Source organism: Charadrius vociferus, unplaced genomic scaffold, assembly GCF_000708025.1.
Source record: "Charadrius vociferus isolate BGI_N301 unplaced genomic scaffold, ASM70802v2 scaffold160, whole genome shotgun sequence".
Lineage (NCBI taxonomy): Eukaryota > Metazoa > Chordata > Aves > Charadriiformes > Charadriidae > Charadrius > Charadrius vociferus.
The window spans coordinates 145088-162024 of record NW_009646358.1 but is presented as its reverse complement, the minus strand read 5'-3'; the positions used below and the strand labels follow the sequence as shown (position 1 = coordinate 162024).

The window sequence follows — 16937 nt, the reverse complement described above, 5'->3', positions numbered from 1 at the left end:
GGGATACTGGCCTAGGTGATTTCATAGCCTGCCCTAATATAGTTACACTTTTTATTCCACCTTCTTTATGTCAGATGTCAGCTTCTCTGTGCATTCAAAAGTAAATCAGTACTTTTGGAAACTTCTGAAGGTAATTGAAGGCCTTTTTTTCTTTAGGTCTGTGTATAGTACTTGTCTTTTTCAAGTCTTTGAATTGACACTGAGATTAAATCTATCTTCTTGCTCTTTTAATAAAGTGACTCTTGTACATTTGTACAGCAATTCTGTACAGTTTATTGGGATCATGGGAAAGGAGAGCTGCAGTTATAGACAGTTCTGTTAGGAATAGTAGCAGAACATAAATATTTGAGGGATTACTCAGTAGTGGGCAATGAATGTTTTGTCCTTGTGAAATGCCAGTCTCTAATTAGCAGCAGGAGACAAGGCCTTAACTACAGGGTGGATTTTCAGCAGTAGCTGCCAAGATGTGAGACAGGCCGCAAAAGCAGATTGAGCTGTTAAATTCTTAGCATCCTGGTAATGTGTTTCAAGTGATAAGAAAAAGGTACATTCCTTTTTAATACCTTTGTAGGAAAATAGTGCTGAAGTAAATGTTAGAAAGATGTCAGCTTGCCCACATAAAGGCCCGCAGTCAGATCTGAGAGAACCAAGCTTACTTTAAAATTATCTTTTAACCTGGTGAAGGTTAAAACAAAAGCTGTCTTGGCAGGCTTTTTCAGCTGAGCAATAGGAGAAGAAAAGGTGACTGTAGAGATCACCAAGATCAAGAGGGAACTTTCTATGCTAATGTGTTCTTTTGCTGAAGAGTCCAGTGGTATTCTGCTCCCCCAAAAAAAGTGATGCTTCAAAAGGTAGGGGAGTTGCAACCTCCTTTGATAAAGTCATTGTTTGTGTTCAAACAGTGCTTTACCAGACTGGGCTTGATTTGGAAAAAGTGACAGGAGAGGCAAAGAGGAGTTCAGAGTTCCCAGCATGGTACCACACTTGTTCCTCAGTTTTGGCTCCACCAACATCATCTCCTGGCAGGTCTGCTAAATGTCTAGCAGTCATCAGGCATGCACTTTGGCAGAGTGCTCTGGTAGTATCACAGTTTCCTTCCTCTAAAGTATCAGCCCTTTTTCAAGATCTTTGCTCTATTCCCACAGTTCTCTGTTGGGTTTATGTTTTCCAGACATAGCCCCATCTTTGCAATAGGAGGAGGGTTTTTTTTCCTTTTCTTTTTTTTTTTTTTTTTTTTTTTAAGTACAGAATTTAGATCAGATGCATTTTCTGTCCAAGCTTTTGGTATTTCATGAGACTGCCTCAGTTCCACAGCCCACATGCCTGGACCTAAAACATGTCAGATTTTCCCCAGATGTGTCCCTCTTATGAGGGCTTTGGCTATGAGCCTGGGATTTTTGGATATATAGTAATCCCAGGCAAATGGCAGCTGTGTAAGCACAAATCAACTGTGCAGTATGTAAGCTGTTTCCCTAATATCCACAGATATGGCAAACTCGCTGTGCGGATGACCTGTTTCTGCATGGCAAATCCAGTGCTGTTCAGGCAGGTCTTCTGTGCTGAGACAGCTCTAGTGTCACTTGCAAACATCTCTGGGATTTCCCGGCGTGCAGGGACCCCTCTGTGAGTCTACGAATGTCCTGCCTGAACAGCAGAAGCTGGTAGTGGGGCCCCAGAGAGCACCATCAGAGAACAATAGCAGGGGCCTTGGGAGTAGGGGCACAGGAGGATACCAGGATAAAAGCACAAATCACGAATTAGTGGTCACCAATGGAATGCACTTGAAGTACAGGCAGAGCCCCTTTTGGGGCGTGATTGGATGTGATATTCGTTCCCTCTGATGACCAGTTGGTTGGTCAAGCCACAGCTAAACTGAAGAGGGGTGATGCACTAGACTTGACTGTGGTAAGCTGTCAAGTAAGCTATTTTGGAAGAGCTGGCTATTGAATAGTGAATTTGCTTATGTTAAAAGTTGAGGTAAAAAAGAAGGGTTTTTTTCAGGAGGGCAAGAATCACAAAATTAGTTTAATAAGGTCAGCTATGCTTAAGCGTCACAAAATTGGTTTAATAAGGTCAGCTATACTTGAGAATCACAGAATTAGTTAATAAGGTCAGCTATACTTGAGAGCCTTAAATGGAGCCTAGTGGAAGGTGTCCCTGCCCATTGCAGGGGGGTTGGAAGTAGATGATCTTTAAGATTCCTTCCATTTCTATGATTCTATGACTTAAAATGGAAGAATGGGAGGAAAGCTTTGCTTGTTTAAATCAGAAATGTGAAAACTATCTAGAAGTTTACATCCCAAATAGGCAAAAATTACACGGAGGGTCTCCAGGCCCAATTAGATCAACAATCGTAGAACATTTTCATAGAATTATCCAGGTCTTAGAATGAGTCATTGATTCTGGGAAGAGAGCCTATAAGTAGTAGAAATAAAGTTATATTATACAGCACGTTGTACCTTAGGTATGAAATGCTGAGAATTTGCAAAATACATTAAAACAAGTAGCAAAACCATCTTGAGCTATGTGTATATCAAAATAGAGAGCAAGGAAAGGGATATCAGAACTGTTGCAGTGTGTGGATGGAATAGAGATTAGATAGTCTTAAATTACATTCCCCAAATGAATTACTTAATTTACAGCAGTATTGAACACAAGGGTAAAAGAGGATGGATAATGGGAATGAGGATAGGGAAAATGCCACATTTAAAGCCAAGAATTAAAGAATTTAATATGCTCCTGTCAGGGGAAATGACTAATCTTTATCCCAGAATTCTGAAAGCACATCTAAAATTACACATCCGTAAGCAAGTTTTTTAAATAGATCTGTCAAGTTGGGCGTGGAACCATATGACTTGAGAATAGGAAATAAAATATTTTTTATTTCTGAACAGAGGACAAAATAATCTCACAGAGCTATTAGTTTGACCTTAATACTATTCAAGGCTTTAGAACAAATTCTGAAGGAGAAAGTAATTACAGACAAGGGAGGTAAATGAAACCTGGAATATCATTAAATGTATTTTTACCTCAAGTAGTTCACACTAGACTAAACTGATAGTTCTTTGATGAAATAACTGATGTCTAGGCAAGGGAAAAATGATTGAATATGATCTAGGTGAATTTTAGTTGAACACTTGACACACTGCCACAATGGAAACCATCAGCTCAACTGGAAAACATAAATGTTACTAGAAAAAAATAAGGTGAAGTAGGTATGCAAGCAATTTATGGGCATATAAGTAAGTAGTATTGTCCAAGGTCGAGCACTGAGCTGGAACAAAGCCAATATTTAGGTTCCTTGTGGGGGATTTTTTTTTGTAATCAGTTTGAATAAAAATATAGGAATGTGAAAATGTTAGTGAGGAAGCACCGTCCATAACTACGTGGGTCAGAATATCACGCCAAGGAAGAAATGATGAATCTGATGAGAGACATTAAAGACCTAGCATGAAACTGGCAACTACAGACCACAAGCTCAGTCACTTTGATAGCAATGACAAGAATGTCTGCTACAAGCTGGAAGCTAATTGTTGAAAACAACAAAGGAGGAGAATAACCTGGAATAATATCAACCTCTGACTTACTATGGGTAGTTGGTGGTGTTGCATTTAGAAAGACAACCCTGATCCTGAAAGGTGTCTCTGGTCAAGGTAAGGAGTCGTTAATGCCATTGTACAAGCACTGATGAGATATCACCTGCAACTCTATACGTAATTCTTGCCACTTTCAAGGAGGAGCTGGGAAATGTAACTACCTTGAAAATGGGAAACAACAACACAGGTTAAATAAATCAAACCCCTTAAGTTATAAGGTAAACACCAACAGCATTTTGTAAAAGATTACATCTTACCAGTAGACCCAGGAATAGATGTTTAAAGCATGGTTAGTTCTGGGGGGAACAAGTAGGCAATATTTCACTTAGGACTTTTGCTGTTTCTAAACTGTACCTTCCTAGGCATGTTGCTTACCCTGAAAGCTAACAGACAAGAATGAAGCTGACTCTTGGGCAAATGAGTGGTACAAGGCCTGCATCTCAGAGTTCTCAGGGCAAGAGAAGGGGAGACCTTGTTACAGAAGGATTTCAAGCTCCATAAACCACCAAAAAAAAAATAATCATAGAAATTGAGGGTTAAATTTAGTTAGCTTTGCAACCTTACTATTTCTTGAGTCTTAAAATCAATTCTTCTCCTAAAAACATTTGGCTGTACTTAGGATTGTGCCTTTGCCTCAGCTTATGCACCAGAGGTTGTTCGAACATGGAGAAGAATTGTTGGGGATGAGGATTTGCCCAGAGTTCTGGAACGGGTTTGTGGTCTTATTCAACCTGCTGTCTGCAGTGTGCAGCTTTCCCTTGCTTCAGCAAAAGCACATAGCCCTCAAGTTCCTCAGCAAAATACTTGGATTTCTGTAAGATATTATCCAGATCAAGCATTTAGCAGGATGCAAAGTAGAATGGGATGTGTGGTGGGTTAATGAAGATTCACAGAATTAAAGGAGTAAAGATTAAAAGGAAGTGCAAGAGTGATGGAAGATGTGTGAATCATCATGCTTTAGGATCTAAAATAAGGTCACAAGGCTCAGAATAAAACAGGTGCTACATTATCATTATTGGGACTGTGCTTTCTGTTGCTCAGTACAGGTCACTGTCAGGAACCAGAGTCTGAACCAGTTGTGACCCTTCATGTCCTGTCTTCCTCTGTTAGAACAACAATCGCAGGTAAAACCACTTAAGTCTTCTCTTATTTCTTTGAGTAGCCAAATATGCCTCATAATCTTCATTTCCTCTTAGTGTCCGAGACCTGTGTGTGACTAGCACCCTACTCTTTTTTTCATGCTTCGTTTGTAAGCATGCATGACTCATAAAAATAAAACTTCATTCATCCTTGTGAAAAACATGGGCGTTTGGGTGAAAAGGGTGCAGAAATGCTTTTTGCCTTTTAACTTCAGCATAAATCCTCCATATGAACCCCTTTCTCTCCTAGCCACGGACTTTCTCTGAGTGTCTGTGATTTTCTAAAAAGCACGGAATCAGGTAAGAAATACAAAAAGAGGGTGAATCCCTCTTAAATCAAGCCAAGGGATGAAGACAAGGGTAGGGGAAGACAGTATGGTGGGTGATGAGAGAAGACTAGCAACAGCCTGCACAGCAGGGAGGAGCACAGAACCGGTGGTTGGATGAACCCGTGTTATGCTCAGCAGGTGTGGCTTGTGCTAGAAGGTAATTAGTGCTTCCTCTTTATGCCTAAAGCACTAACAACCTTTAAGCTTGTGCTGGCAAGTCCACCAACAGCCTAGCCCTTCCTACAGGAAAACTCAGGGACTGATTGGTGTGTCGCAAAAGCCTTTTTGTTCTGGGCTTTGGGTGGCACTACTGTCTGGTGCTGTTATCAAACAGGATTACAGAATTGTTACTGAAGAGCAGTTTGTAAAATTACACAGATTGCAATGAGATAAAATCTAGCAATAGAAAGAATAACCGGGGGCACTCTCGAAGTGGCCAGCTCAGTCCCTTCTGCCCCTCGTCCTTGCATCTTCAGCAGCCCTGCAAGGAGAAAGCACCAGCCAGAGGCAACGTGAGGATCTCTGCAGGGAAGGTAGCAGGTTACAACAAGGCATCAAGCTACTGTAATTCCAAAACCTGACCCAGGCAAAAGAAGAAGGGATGAAACACAGATGGGTGACATCTACTCACCCACTTTGTTCTCAGTTGTGAGAAATGCACTCTTTGCGGTGGAATTGCTCCCTTCACCTTGCAGGCACGTGTAACCCATAAAAAAGGCACCGGATTCTGCTGACTCTTTAATTTGGTATTACCTGAAAAATTAAAATTGAAAAATGTCTTTACAAAAAACTGTTTCAGATGTGTGCATACATGGAGTAGTTTACATGCAGTCCAGCTTTATGCTGGTCTTTTGTAGTGATGTGAGTTTAAAGAGTTAGATGATAAAGCTTTCTGTATTTAGTAAGTAAATAAACAAAGCTCAGTTGAACCTTTTGAGATGCCCTTCAAGAGTCTCCATTCACACTGCTGTTCAAGTACTGTCCTTTAATGTCGCCATTTACATACACTTCTAGAAAAAAAGAGTCACTGCACTTTTCAGTTGCATTTCCCAGAATTTGTTTGGCCTAGAGATGGGGATCAAGTGTTTTTTTTAAGAGACGCCTGCTTTGCTTGTATAAGGACACCAGGAACAGGCAGTCTGGATGTCATTGATTGTCCTTTATCATTATCACAAAATCACAGAATGGTCAGGGTTGGAAGGGACCTCTGGAGATCACCTAGTCCAACCCCCCTGCCAGAGCAGGGTCACCTACAACATGTTACACAGGACAGCGTCCAGGCTGGGCAGCCTGTTCCAGTGCTCTGCCACCCTCAAAGTAAAGAAGTTCCTCCTCATGTTAAGATGGAACTTCCTATGTTCAAGTCTGTGCCCATTACCTCTTGTCCTATCACTGGACACCACTGAAAAAAGACTGCTCCCATCCCCCTGGCACCCTCCCTTTAAGTATTTGTAAGCATTAATAAGATCCCCCCTCAATTTTCTTTTCTCTAGACTAAAGAGACCCAAGTCCCTCAGCCTTTCATTATCATCCATGCTGTTGCCTTCACTGCTGTACCAAGGTACCCCACAGATGCTTGGTGTTTTATTTGGGTTACTCCATGGAAATTATTTCTAATAACACTTCATGATCCATAAAGCAACAGTCTTTGGATTGTTCTTCTTTCTCGGCATTTTTTGCTTTCTTTAAGATCAAGTTGCAGTTTTGGTTCACAACAGAGCAAACTTCCTGGACAAGGCGAGACAACAACTGAACAAACCTTCATGTTTCTCCTGCTCTTGGAAAGGGAGAGAGGTGGCAGAGATGGTTTCTGAGGCCATGGTTGCTCTGCAGCATGCTTTCTTCTTATTTCACTGTGCATAGCTTACTGTGAAATAGTTAGAAGAGTCCCAAAGCAGTACTGAGATTTCAAGAGTGTGGGAGACTAATGGTATGATCTTATTTTTTTATGATACCTTAGCATCTGTTAAGTTTCTCATATGCTTCAATTCTGTTGCACGTTCCTGCTGTGCTTCTTCCACCTTTGAGGTCCATGGACCTAAACTTTAGCAATGGGAGGAGAAAGGGATCTTGGAGAAGAGAGGGGAGTTCCCCATGTACATGACCACCCTTCCACTGAAGCCCACAGTTCCCTTGCCCAAAAAGTGCCACTGTACTGTGGTACCTGGTGGTAATAGGATGCTCCTCTTGGTATTAGCACCATAGCGGATGCAAATGACTCTACTGACTATGACAGAGCTCCGTAGAGTATCTGTGGTGAGGGGAAGCACTGCAAGGAGATAATCTGTCAGACCCCCGGGCACTTGCTATTTTGCAGCTCTCTGGGGACCATTGCAGGAAAGGACTACGAAGATGATATCTGCAATTTATTCAATCTGACCCTGAGCATGGCCCTAGGAATAGAGTTACAATAGTTTGTATGAGCAGCAATAAGTGAGCAGTAATGGTAATTTACTAAGTATCTTTTACCCTAGTATCTTGGAGCCAGGATCACAAATATTTCCCAGCAGGACTGAACTGCTAGACCAGTGGTTTTCCGTTGCTTTTAAGTTGCAGAAAACATTTCCCAGTAGAGGTGACAATGTCTTTATGGTCAGTTTAGTCCTACTAAGGCTTTGTTTTTCTCATCATCTTTCACAGAACTTTCATGGTTGTGGTGCACGAAACACTCAGGAAGCTGCAATCTATGAGGCTGAAAATTACGGGGGATGGTGGAACATACAACTTTTCAAACACAAGTAGTACCATTTATTTATTCAAGTCCTTCAGGAATGGGGGGCTTGAACAGAGAATGCAAAATCCACCATTTGAAGAGAAGAAAAACTTTATTGGTACTTTTATAAAAGGAAACAGTCTCTATAATACATTTTTATAAATATTTATAAATATTTTGTAGGACTTAAGACCCACTCAAATAAATAAATAAATATCGGAATATAAATAAATAATGCTTTCTTACTAGCTGGTAATGGCCAGCACCTCTTTTAAAGAATTAATTCTTATGACATTTCAATACAGTTCTCTATATTTACAAGTACGGTTTTTGATGCAAAATCCATTGTGCAATCAGTCTTATCTTAGGGACAAAATCCTCTGGTTATTTGTGGAGTGAGCAACCCTTCTTACTTTCTTCTAACATATGAATATAGAGATCATACATAAATTTAACCCCACTGATATTTCTCATCAAAATTTGGTATGGATTGAGACAGAACTTCTCATTATTCAAATTTTTGTAGGTCTATTGACTCGGAATCCCAGAGAGCTCTGTGGAGCTTACAACAATTTATGCAAAGTGAAAACTTTGCTTGTGTAATTGATGTCCAAAGTTCTCAAGGAGCAAAAGCCAGGAAGAATGGTATAAGAATCAAGTAAAATTATTAAACTAAAACACATAAATAAAATTACACCTCTCCACTGTATAGACACCAAGGTAAAAAGTCTTGCTGTATTTTGAATAAACAGGAAAACACACAACTATCTCCCCACCCTGCAATTCTCTTAAATCTGTTAGAATTCCTCCTTTCCTTTTGAAACTAATAAAAAACATGATGAGTTTAGAGGATGAAAAACAATAAATTATGAGGCAGAACTCTTGGTCTAATCCTAGTCATTTGGCTTGTTCTGTGCTCTTAAGAACTTATATGAATTAGGAATCACTCCACGTAGGAAAACTGTTAAAACAGCAGAATCAGGATCTATGACTATTCTAATGCAACTTCTTGGATGTTGTAGATAAAGAGATATTATGTATATACACATATATAGGAAAAAAAATTAAATGCTGTCAGTAGGACAGACTCTGCGCTAAATCCAGAACAATTTCAATGAAAACAAGAAACACAAGGGGCCCTATTTCAATTTTGTTACACTGATGTAACTCTGGTGGCTTCAGTGAATTACTTCACAAGACAGAAAGAATGGGATCAGAATCTAGCCTAATGTCTTTTGCATTATTGCTATGAGCACACTTGGGACAAACGTACAATTTTCAGACTGTTGTCAGGCTGTTAAATATACTAAATAAATAAAACAGAAGAATTTGCATATTGACATACAGAAAGTGCACACATGCCAAACTAAAAAGTTCTGAAATATCTGCCACACTGAATTTTCTGCAGCTCATTGGTACCTTGCTATTGATTTCTGCAGAGTACATCAAGAATAGCTTCTTCAGAACTACACAACCTTAAGATCACAGGAAGATCAAATCAAAATTGAAAAAAATAAGGGAGAAAAATAGCTAAGCATATACACGATTTTCAGAGTCCTTGTGGAAATGAATATAGCTCCATTAAAATCGATTAAGCTATACTGAATTCTACCAGCTAACAACTTGACACATAAATTACAATGAAAAGCTCTGCTCTGCAGATATCACATCTTAACTAAAGATTTGTAAACTCCAGATGTATATATGGAGGTTAGATTCTGATAAGTAAACTTATCGATAATACATACTAATCTAGGGAAAAGGATTTGTCAACATAGAGATCCCCTAATTAATATTAAAGTAATTTCCCTCTTACAAGTATAAGCATCTGATACCTACTCGGAACTAAATAGAAACCTGGATGCTAAACTTTGATTCTTCTTTTCTAAATACAAACCTAATTTTCGCTTACTAGATGAGAGTCTTCATGAGCTATTAATAGTTTTATGCCGGTATAGTTCAGCAGTGTGCAAAACAAACCATCCTGTTTAACACACTATTGATTATCAAAAATCCTGGTACTTCTCTCTGCAGTGGATTTATGCAAACCTAATGAATGTCTCTACATTGTATTTCCATATTGTGATGCTAGAATTTAGTGAATATAGAAGTGTGATAGAGAAGCACTTGAAAGACAGTGAGTCTCTCCTCTTTTTTTCCTAAACCTCAGGTTGGATTCAATAAATATCAGAAATTATTCTTTCTACACACCACCATTTGATTCTGTCCTGTTCTCCTGTAGTTTACTCCAGTTTTCCATGCACGCTGCTCCTATGACAGCAGAGTGGTTATTTTTTACTTGTATGGGTGTGAAAAGAGACTGAAGCTCCAACAACTTAACAGCTAAAAACATATATAGTCATTTTTATATAATAATATAACACACCATCAGTCGTTTTGTCTGCTGTGTTTACACAGCCAGGGATGGTGCTAGTAAGAGGATGCCCTGTCTCTGTTGGAATCTCAGATGCTACAGATCTCTTCCCAGCTACATCAGTAATGTAACATCACTTTCTTGTTTGATTCAAGTGAATTCTTTTTTTCACTGATGCATACTTAAGGTGAGTCAGACCCTAAAATGTTTAGTTGGTATTATTCTTTTCAAAAATTTATCTTCTTTCTAGTAAAACAGAGCCCCAACTGGAAAACGTTCAGCTTGGTTTTTTTCAGTAAACCATCATGTGTAAGTACAAAATTTGAAATTAAGGATTTTTTTCCCTTTCAGGTTTCTAATAGCCATTTTGACATTCAGACTGAGTGTGCTAGACAGTTTCTTTTGCCTATTCGCTGGTGTCTTCAATTTGCAAGTGGTGGGGCCACAGTTATCGTGTAAGATGATAAAAGCGAGGGCTTGCGTACCTCCTGGCATCCATCATAGCGTGTGGGTCATCTGGGTTGACCACGTCGTTCTGGTTGATTCTCATGGGTTCTCTGGGCATGCGGGGAAAGTCTGCTTGCTGCTGCAACTGAGATCCTAATGCGGAGATCTTTCTCTGCGGGACCAGGATCTGGTGAGGATCCATTGGATCGATATCTGCACTTCTAGTATTTCTCTGGGGCTCAGGTGTGTTGAATCGAAACAAAGGGATTTCATTTCTCCTGGACAAAAACTGGGAGTATGGTGGTGGGTTCATACCAGGGAAGAAAGCTTGTTTAACTCTGCCTAAGCTAACCAGGAAGTTGTGTTTGGGAGATTGGTACACATCATATCCATTTTCCAGCGTCTTGTGGTTGAACACGCAGTCCTCTTGACTGAAGTAATGCTTAGAGAAAAAAATACGACACCGGTGAGCAGAGGGATTTGGTGAATAACAAGTGCCAATTAAAGATGGAAAGAGAGATGAGATCTTGCAGCAGGTATGGTTTGTGATCTGCCAGCTCCATAACTCGGACAACTCAGGCTTAGTCAAATGCAGACCTGACATGCATGCCCATGTTTTCAGCAAAGGTATTATAATTGTTTTCTTTCAGAGGGCTGCATTGTTTGAGCTGCTCCCAACCCGTGGTTCTATGCTACAGCAGGAATTCAGATTGGTCCTTCTCTGCATCTCATTCTGCCCTCGTTTACCCAATCAGGAATTGCTTTTGGTTTTTGTCAGCTCTACAACTCCATGCAATCAAAGAAGAGAGGAAAGTTTAACCTAAATGACAGGTCCTCAACTCGCTTAAATTTGCATGCTCCTACTGTAGCTACACAGATTTGCCCTGGCTGAGGAAAATACACCGCAGTAGCAGACTGCACATGCCTTTCAGTCTTGAGTCTTAGTAAAGTTCACTCACCGAACCAAAAATGTTTCCTTTCGTGTCCATACATAGGTAGCGTCCACTCTTCACACCTGTGATTATGACTGAGCCAGCACCCTCAGACTTGATCATTAAGGCACCTGTTCAGAAAAACAAAGATGTCAAATCCAGGGCCCAGTTTGACACTGGACCGTTGCCTTACAGATTCACAGATGCTCTGGCTTAAAGTGTCCTCTGGGTGTCTGAACCAACCTCCCACATGAACTGGGACTATTGCCCACCCTAGGTCAGGTTAGCTGTGGCTTTGTCTGCCTGAGTCTTGGAAAGCTCACAGGATGGAGATGTCACCACATCTCTAGGTGCCCTGTTCCAGTGCTGCACTAACCTCTCAAAGACAACTTTTTTTTCCCCCCTAACATCCCCTCTGAAGCCCCCAACCACAGTCTGGGGACATTGCCCTTAGTTCTGTCATTGGCCGCTACCAAAGGGAGTGTGTCTCCCTCATCTTTGTGACTGCCCTGTGATATTAGATTATCTTTAACCTCCTTTTTGTGATACTAAACAAGCCTAACTCCAATCAGCATTTCCCTATAGATTGTGCCCAAGGCCCCTGAGCATCCTGAAAACCTTCTGCCAGACCAGCCCCAATTTCTTCCACTGCTGTGGTGAGTTCCCTCAGTGCAGTTCTTTTGGTTATACTGTCACTGCTATGGGAAGTAGCTATTTGGGGGATGTAATCACCAATCTCTAATAGGAACTTTCATAAGAAGCTGTGAGTAAAATCACGAAGTGAAGGATAATTTAGGTAGTTTTTGCTTGCAGAGTATCGCAGGAACTATAGGACTTTACTTCTCTTAGGTGAGGAATTAAATTCGCCATCCACTATGTTTCTTTGGAGCGATTTTGTTAAACAAAAGGAGGATTATAATCATGTAGGTTTTCCATCCCATAGCTATATTCCTCTGTCTGCCTGCCTAATGAGAGGAGGGGTTTTTTTTAGAGGTAGTGAGAAAGCAAGTCTTGTTCTCCCTCCCCTGCTCCCATGAAGACTGAGGGTCTGTAGTAAGCTACTTACTGTAAATGGTTTGGTGAGGAGCACCATCAATGTAGCCATCAGCGTTGATTTGGAGATGGAAGCTGTTCCTCTCTGTATCTGTGTAGAGGTGCATCAGGTGATCTCCATTCCCCCAGCTGGGATTCAGCAGTGGAGAGGAGTTGGGAAAGGCGAGGGTAGCCTTCAGGCTACAGAGTACCAGCAGAGTGTACCCCAGGCAGCTGTAGGGACTGGTCTGCAGCATGGCTCACCGTTCCTAGCGGTTGGTCGGTTGGTCGGTATCTGCAACTTGATACGCCTCTGTGCTTCTCGCTTTCCCTTGGTTGCCTGTGGCTGGAGTGTGAATCCTGAGATAGGTTCCCTTCTTTTCTGCAGAGGCTTATAAAGGGCAGCAAAGTGACATCACACAGGAAAGACTTCTCCACATCCTTGATTTTTGTCAAAGCAACATTTTAAGTGTCCCGAAACCTCAAGGGAAGGATCTCTGGCTAAGGTGCGGGGGGGAAAAATGTAAGGTTTCTAAAGACAGCTCACGAAAGCTAATCATATGTTCAAATGTTATCTACAACCCTGTGACATCTGAAAGCTTCCCACGCCCCTACTGTTAGATCCAGGAAGAGCAAACCGCTGCACTTTACTTTTACTGAAGGGAATGACCCTCAGACCTGAATTATCTTTTTTTTCTCAGACATGTTTATTCAGATTCCCACCTTTCCTCTCAGTTTCCAAAATACATTCTGATTTAGTGGAAACTAAACTGCTATACTGCTAAAACATTTTGTAAATGTATCAAAAGCTGGTATTAGGTTGTCCTGGGCCTGATTCTCCCTTCATTATGGTATAAGTTTAGCAGTGAGCCTGTTGGGCTTTTGTGTCGCTCCATTTAAGCAAAGGAAATTTGATATGAGCACAACCCTCTTCAAATAAGCTCTCTCTTTTATTTCTCCTGTTTCTTTTTAAGTTACCCAAATAATTTAAAGTTTTCCAAACAGCTGAATATTACCTGTAAAGCACTTAAAAACTGCATGATTTTTTTCTGCATTGCGCATCTAGCTGGCAGTATTGTACAGAGTCATAAGGGTTAACATGGCCAGAAGATCTAGGATTTGAATCAAATCTGAAACGATTCATTTTGACACATTTTTATTAATTCAGGTACAACAAACAAGCTTGGAAGAACTACAAAGGAACACGACCAAGCTGAAAAGTAATAAATGGACAGCGATGTTAAAAAATCTTCCAAGACACAATACCTGCTTTTCAGTTGTCCTGCCAATGTTCTGAGGCTTTACTAACAAATTTTCTGATATAAAAAAATATGGTTCCATTTATTGTATGAAAATGCTGTACTAATGGGACATTGTGTATACAGGTAAAACAATGATGACAGGAATAACAGGTTATAAAACTAGACTGTGCTAAGGCTTCTTTCAAAAATTAATACAAAACTGAAAATAGTACCAAACAATAAATAATTAGATTTTTTAAAAAAAAAGAAACCTGAGGGTTTTAATTGTAGCAGTCTTAGGTTCAGTCTGTTTTGGACACAGTATGCAAAATTCTTAGTTTCATTACCAGCTGTGGAGCAGTGCCATCAGCACCAAACATATTATGGATTGATACAACTGTGATTCACTGCAAAAGTTGATCTGATTTTTTTGTTTAAAATAAGCGAAATTCTGCCAAATTCTTCTGTCACACCTGTGTAAATCTAGAGACTTGCGTCAGTGTGTATACACCAGTGTAAATGACAGCATTTTTTAGCCAAAGCGTATAAGGGTCATATCTTAAACTGAGTAGACTGACAAAGCTGTCTTCACTGAGAGGCAATGAAGGCTACAGATGTTTTACTGGTTATATCTGAAATGCTTTACTTTAATTTAAAAGATAGCTTGGAAGGAAAGGAGCCTTTTTTTTTTTTCCTTCTCTTTTTTTAAGTGATGTATCTATTTATTGTTGCTCTTATCCACCAATATTTTTCACTCTAGTATTAAAAGAAATGTTTTTTTTTTTTGGGGGGGGTTGTTGTTGTTTGTTTGGTTTGGTTTTCTTTTGCTCCCTTTCATTAGACTATCATGAAAATGTGGATATGAATACCTCAGAAACAGTTGCAAAAGTTTCTCCAAGAGGCACTTATAAGATAGTGTGTCCTTTTGGTAATTTTTGTGTTTCTTTTGTAAATGCAGTTTTTCTGGCTTGATATTTCATATTCATCATGAAATTTTTCTGTGCCTGCCATTATGCACTGATCTATCTGATCTCTCTCTGGTGTCTCAGCTGTAGAGGAACGGTTCTCAGATGTTTGAAAAATTTATTCAAACCCCATTTTAGTACATGCCAGTTGTGAGCAGCTGTTTCATTTTTTTCTATGTCAAAGAAGCAAAGACTACTTTCACATGCTTAAATTGTTTGGCATTTTCAAAAGTTTCCCATAGGGTCAGCAAAACTCCAGACTTTGCTGAGTTCTGTTTAAGCTGCTGGGCTAAAGCGAATTTATTTAAGCCTCTTCTTGTGAGGATGAGAATGCAAATTTTGCCTTTTCATAGACTTCTTTTTTGTTTTAAACCTATAAATGCCCACTGCATGTGTTGTTTTTTTTTTTAATGATCTGTTTCTTTTTTGTTTCAGGCTGATCCATTTCTTCCTTCTGTTGGTACGCCACTTACCCTCTCCTACCCATTCAGCTGTTGATGAAGTAACCAGGTGTCTGAAAGCTTGCTTACTTTTTAAGCAGTGTTTGTTAATCTAATAGAAGTGATGACAATCTTTCTTCTCTTGTATTGTCATGCTGTTGCATCAGTAATGACAATATTTCTTCAACTTCTACCTCATCTGTCAATACTGCTTTTTTAGATCTCTACATTGCTGTGAGATGTTTGACCAACTGAGACAGCTTTTCTCAGTTCTCAGTAAAGAATTAGCTCAGTAAAGAAATAGCTGCAGAGTCTTACAGATTTTTCTTAGATTAGACAGAAGAAAAACATGGAACTGAATTTGAAGACCAAAAACATTTCAGCAAACTCAGAACTGTTGTTCTTCTTTAACTGCTACCTTAGTCTAAATGAAGAATTCAGCTAGTGCTAAGTTTTGCTCAAACATGGAAATAGGTAAATTTCTCCTCTGAAAGAGCCTGCACTTTTAAGCAGATAGGAGGGAAAGTGGGTGCTGTGAAAACAGCAGTGTGAGCACGTGTAGAGCTGAAGACATGCTGGTGGGAAAGGACAGGCCCTTGCCTGTCCTAAGTTCTATGCCTCAGGACTGTAGGTGGAGGTTTCTATGGTCAGGATGGCCACATTGCCACATTTTCCACTTCCCATTGCTGGAATGCTACACAGCCAGTATCAGGTGCCACAGAGGCACAGGGCTTTCCTTGGAAGCATCCTGCAAACGCCCAGAGGTAGCACCCATGGTGGATTTCGGCACCCACGGAGGTAAAGTGAGGCAATTTTCACTTAAGGGCAAAATTGAAAGGAAAAGATGGATAAGACAGGTCCCAGCTTGCAGTCTGAAATTTATTTGAGAAAATCATTGATGGTCTGCCCCTTAGTGGATCCCATTCTCCTCCCTCTCTCTGCCATGCCTTCATCCCAGGCCTGCTCCTGCTGCCTCCTTGCTCCTTGCTTCAGATGTCTGGCTAAGCCAATTAGTCTGGGTGCTCAAATGGGCCAGGTGCTTCAACTGTGACACCTGTAATGCTTGTCCCTCTCTGGTACAGTGTGCTAGGGGTGCTAGCCCAGGGCACGCAGCAAATGGGACACAAAACACTGAATATTTGTAAATGAACATCATAACTTTCTGTGCTAAATGAAGAAAATGTTCAGTGGAAAGTTTGCAATTTATTTAAATATGATCATTTAACTGTAAATTATACCCAAAACTATACATGGAAGGAACTGAGTTAGGGTCATGGGAGCAGCCTGGGATCTGACTTTTCCCCACTTTGACTGCTTTGAGTTTCAGCTTTAGGTCATTTTTTGGTCAAAACTTACCATTTAAAATCTGTAAACACCTGATCTCAGCAGCTGTATGTCATCCCTTGTCCAGCTGCTGGCAAAGTAACTCCTTTCTTTTACTGCTTATCACTTCAGTCAGCTGCAGAAGACTTACGAGGGAAAGGCAAGTTTTTTACAACAAATTAGTTACTACAGGTGATTTGCCCTCAGTTACCTTTTGTAGACCCCTTGAAAGTGCTTTATGCACCATCAAAAATCTGCAGGTTAAATAAATGAGTTTCCTAATCAATATAATTGGGTTGCCTTCCAGGATTCTCCTACGAGTAAAAATGCACGTTCCCTCACAGTGCTGGACTACCTTTCATCACGTAAGAGCATCTGCAGCAGTGTTGCTTAATAAAGCATATTG

General features: G+C 40.2%; 1 protein-coding gene across 1 annotated transcript; it reads right to left on the bottom strand.

The window, feature by feature from the left end:
- Nucleotides 1-10599: 10599 nt before the first annotated feature.
- On the bottom strand, nucleotides 10600-12819 carry FGF23 (fibroblast growth factor 23). The gene is made up of 3 exons (XM_009894182.1): nucleotides 12597-12819; nucleotides 11558-11661; nucleotides 10600-11040 (listed from the first exon to the last, which is right to left on the bottom strand). The coding sequence occupies exons 1-3, from the start codon at nucleotides 12817-12819 to the stop codon at nucleotides 10600-10602; spliced, it is 768 nt and encodes a 255-aa protein (XP_009892484.1).
- Between the last annotated feature and the right edge of the window lie 4118 nt (nucleotides 12820-16937).